General features: G+C 52.2%; 1 protein-coding gene across 1 annotated transcript; it reads right to left on the reverse strand.

Annotated features, from left to right (window-relative positions):
• Window positions 1-1,204: 1,204 nt before the first annotated feature.
• On the reverse strand, window positions 1,205-3,845 carry NR0B1 (nuclear receptor subfamily 0 group B member 1). Its single transcript, XM_014948326.1, has 2 exons — window positions 2,887-3,845; window positions 1,205-1,605 (listed from the first exon to the last, which is right to left on the reverse strand). Exons 1-2 carry the CDS (start codon window positions 3,491-3,493, stop codon window positions 1,361-1,363), a joined length of 852 nt encoding a protein of 283 aa, XP_014803812.1. The 5' UTR covers window positions 3,494-3,845; the 3' UTR covers window positions 1,205-1,360.
• Window positions 3,846-4,169: the final 324 nt, after the last annotated feature.

The raw sequence follows: 4,169 nt of genomic DNA on the forward strand, positions 1-4,169 counted from the left end.
CTCCTTACCTGAGTGTAGGAGCTGTGATTATCCTTTGCGCAAGGTGGCAGCAAAAGAAAGCTCTTCAAACTCGTTCCTCTTTCCCCTGCACACCTCTTATTAAGGAGAGTAACTGTCTCAACTGTATTAATTGTGTTTTAAAAAACATCTCTTATTGCTAGTGGTTAATACATATGTGAATGATATGAGTTACTGGTATTTTTCACTCCGGGAATACTGTTACACTTGTTTCTCCATTTTTAACCAATATTCTCCAGGAGAAAGGCTAGAAAACTGCACACAGAGAAAGGAAAACCATGAAACAAATTCCCCTTAAATCACTGATTTACCCTTCTAAATAGGATTTTTTTTTTTCAATAAAAACACAACTGCTTTGGGAGCAAGGATCAAGACAAAAAAAAAAAGTGGAAGCTCAATGCTTAATTAAGATGTCTTCACACTAGCTGACAAATTCTGATGAATGTACCCATAGTACACGTTGTTTAAACATAACAGTTTTGCATTTCTATAGGAATAAGTAGTCCGAAGAATCTGGCTTTCGAAATCCTTGCTGGCAATTACCCAGGTGAAAGATTAAGTGTGGAGTCCACACTGGTAGCTCCCCTGGCCCTGTTTAGCATTTGCTGTTTGGATATTTTTAGAGGTTTTTTTGTTTGCTTGTTGTTTTGGGGAATACAGTTACTTTATTCTCCTGGAGCCCAATGTGTTGAATGGAATATTTTACTGCAAGTGTTAGAGCTGATCAAGTTACTTTAAGTCTCAAAATATTCCTAACATTTTCCTCATATGGAAGAAAACCTTAGGTGAATATTTTCTGTAATATTCTTTATAAACTTCAACTCTGTTCAAGTCAAAGAAGTAGTACACTGACTGCAGGAAGCGCTTGATATAGCCAGTATCTGAACTATGAGCAGAACTGACTATGGTGTCCAATTTTAATATTACTGAAACACAAGTGAAGTGAACAGCTTGTTCATTCCCCCTTCTGTACACCAACGATGTTTAAAATGTAAACCTAGACTGCTGCTTATTTTGAAAAAGCAGGGATTACTCACCTTGAAAGTACAATATAGTAAGTGTGATCTTTATTCAGAGACATGGTAAAAGAATAGCCAGTCAACTTTGGATATGAACATTCTCCACAACCTTAAAGCTTATTTTGATGGCTGTAATCTTATTCCAAAAACACTGTGTTTAATAAAAATTAATTTTGGAACTCGAAGAATATTTTATTATGGAATACAAAAATACTATCTATGTAAAAACAATAAGTTAGTTTATTTACAGTACTTTACACTATTCTGCTCTAGGATTCTAGATTCTCTTTGCATTGGATTTATTTTCATTACTTTACATGCCTTTATAATTTTGCACAAAGCATTTCCAAGAGCATGTCATCCATATTCACTGCTCCAATGATGGGCCTAAAGAATAGTTCAGCAATCACATTAGCATTAATAGATCTTAACAAGGATAGAACAACATTCAGCTTGGCAAATCTGGCTTCATCACCTCTGTGAATGAGTCTGACATGTTCATTTAGAGCCTGCTGTGCTTCCCGCTGCAGTCCTTCAATGTACTGTGTACACTGCAGTCCAGGTAGATCTGAAAAGAAAAAAAAATTCTATTGTTTACATTGGTTTTGTCTACAAAGCAACATTCTTCTTACAGAACAACTACTAACAGCTGACAGATTGTATTTATCACTCCAGAAATGAAGCAAATGAAATTGCTAGGAGACTTCTTGTATGAAGAACCAACACACCAAATTTTATAGGGTAATTAAAAATCTTATCATGGTGGTGTTCTGGACATTCAGTACTCTTCTTCACTACACAAACTTGAAATACCACCTTTGCCAACATTCCTCTAGGTATTAAATAAATCAGCTGATAAAACAAAAACTTTGAAGAATGCTCTCCAAAACACCTTTAGAGTGACAAATGCAACCTGTAAACAGCAGGAAAGACAAGAAAAATAACTTGTTAACTTGTTCACTCGTACAAAGCTCACATCTTTTGACAACTGTTTCTGAGCAGCAAGAAGCGTTAACTCCAATGTAGGACAAAGTTTGCTGGGGAACCACAGTAAGGACACCCAAGGACAGAGAGTCTAAATAACAGCGGGAGTGCAGGAAGAGCCACCGTATCCCACTTTCACACATTTAGGTGGTGTATTTAAGAAGCGCCGTGTCCAACCTGCCAGCCACCTTCCAGGTCAGTCACCCACACGATAACCAACCGCTTGGCAGAGCCGCACCTACGCGAGCCTTCACAGAGAGCCGACGGCAAAAAAAAAAACCCAAAAATAATCCTAAATGCTACACACAAAGGCGAAGCAGCTCAGCGAAGCCCTGAGCCTTGTCTGGCTTGCTGTCCACGGCGTGCAACCCCTCCGGGGAGAGCAATCCTCGGAGGGCCGGTGCCCGGCGGCGGCGGGAGGGTCCTCCCTCTGAGGAGAGGCCGCCAGGCGCCCCACTCGGCAGCGAACGAGGAGCGGCCGCTGCCTCCTCACTTACCCTCAGCCGCTGCTGCCTCCTCACTTACCCTCAGCCGCTGCCGCGGGTTTGTTTTGTTGGCGGTACAGCCGCCAGCCCCCGGGACCCCCGACCTACCCGCAGCCGGACCCCCCCCAGGCGGTAGCGGCGGGCGGGGGGGCCCTAAACGGCTCCCTCCCTCCCCGTCAGCCGGGGCCCTGAGGACGGGACAGTCCGGGGAAACCTTACCCCGCGTTCCATCCCCTTCCACCACCTCTCTCCCCCTGAGGAAAAGCCTCGGGTCCGCCCCGCTTCGCCGTTAGCCCGCTCCCCCGCCTGCCGCCCCGGCTCCCCGGGATGAGAGAGGGTGTCGTGCCCCCCGCCCCCCGCCGCCCCGTCCGGTCACTCACCCGGGTTGAAGAGCACCGTTCCCTTGAGGTAAGCGTACTCTTTGGTGCTGATATCCAGGCTCCAGCACTTGGCCAGGAAGCCCTTGATGGCCTGAATCTCGCCGGCCGAGGGCAGGTGCGGGCCGCCAGCGGGGCCGTGGTGAGGCCGGCCCGGCGGCGCCGGTCCCCGCGGCGGGGGCTGCTCGCCCTGCCGCCGGGTGGTGAGGATCCGCTGCAGCATGCTGGGCTCCGCGCTCTCCACCGTCTCCAAGTGCACCCGCTCCTGCGCCAGCCCCAGCACCAGCAGCGGCGCCCAGCAGCTGCGGACCAGCAGGAGCTGCTCGTCCAGGGGCAGCTCCTGGAAGCAGGGCACGTTCTGGACGAAGCGCAGCGTCTTCACCAGCACGGCCGAGGCCGCCTTGCAGGCCACCTGCGGGCTCCTCAGGGCCACCCGCCGCCGCCGCGACCCGCCGCAGGGACAGCCGCGGGACGCCTGCCCCTGCCCCCGCCTCGGCCCCGGCCCCGGCGGCGACGCCGCCCGCTCCTGGCTCCTGAGGATGTTGTAGAGGATGCTGCTGTGCCGCCGGCCGTCCGCGCAGCACCGGCAGCAGCGCTCCACGCAGGCCATGGCACCCCCGGGGGTACCGACACCCAGCGGCCACGCCGGAGCCGCCTGCGAGGCTCGACGGGGCGGCGGCGGCGACCGTCGCTACAGCCTCGGGCCGCGGGGAGACACGCACTGCTCGGCTTCTGCCCGGCGCTGGACTGATTTATAGCCGGCGGTGGTGCGTGTGTGTGTGCGTGTAGCCGCAGGCGCTGTACCAGCGGTTCAAAGGGGCAGACACTCTTTACTGGCTGGAAAAGAGAGAGAGAGGGGAGGGGAGAGGGGGTGGAGGGGAAACAATAGGAAAAAAAGAAAACCCTCCTCCTCCTCCTCCTTTCCTGAGGCAGCGATGCCTAGAGGGAGCCGGCGAGCCTAACGCCCCTGCCCATCGGCTGCGGCGGGATAAACCGCCCAACCCCGCCTCCTCCTCCTCCTCGCCCCTTCTCTCCCCCGGCCCGGTTTATATGATCCCGGGTCTCTTTGGGCAGGCCAGGGCAGGGCCGGCCCCCGCCATGTCCCGCCACCGTGGAGGGCAGCTCCCGCCGCCCCCCCGGGACCTCCGCGGGGCCTCGTCGCAAAATGGCGCCCGACTCCGCCGCCCTCCCGGTGTGTAGATGAGAGGTCTGAGGCAGGAGAGAGAAAAGGAGTGTTGGGGGGGAGTGGGTCGGAATAAAATTCCCGCGGGAGGGTAAAAAGGAAA

The sequence above is a fragment of the Calidris pugnax genome, unplaced genomic scaffold (genome assembly GCF_001431845.1).
Source record: "Calidris pugnax isolate Ruff unplaced genomic scaffold, ASM143184v1 scaffold164, whole genome shotgun sequence".
NCBI lineage: Eukaryota > Metazoa > Chordata > Aves > Charadriiformes > Scolopacidae > Calidris > Calidris pugnax.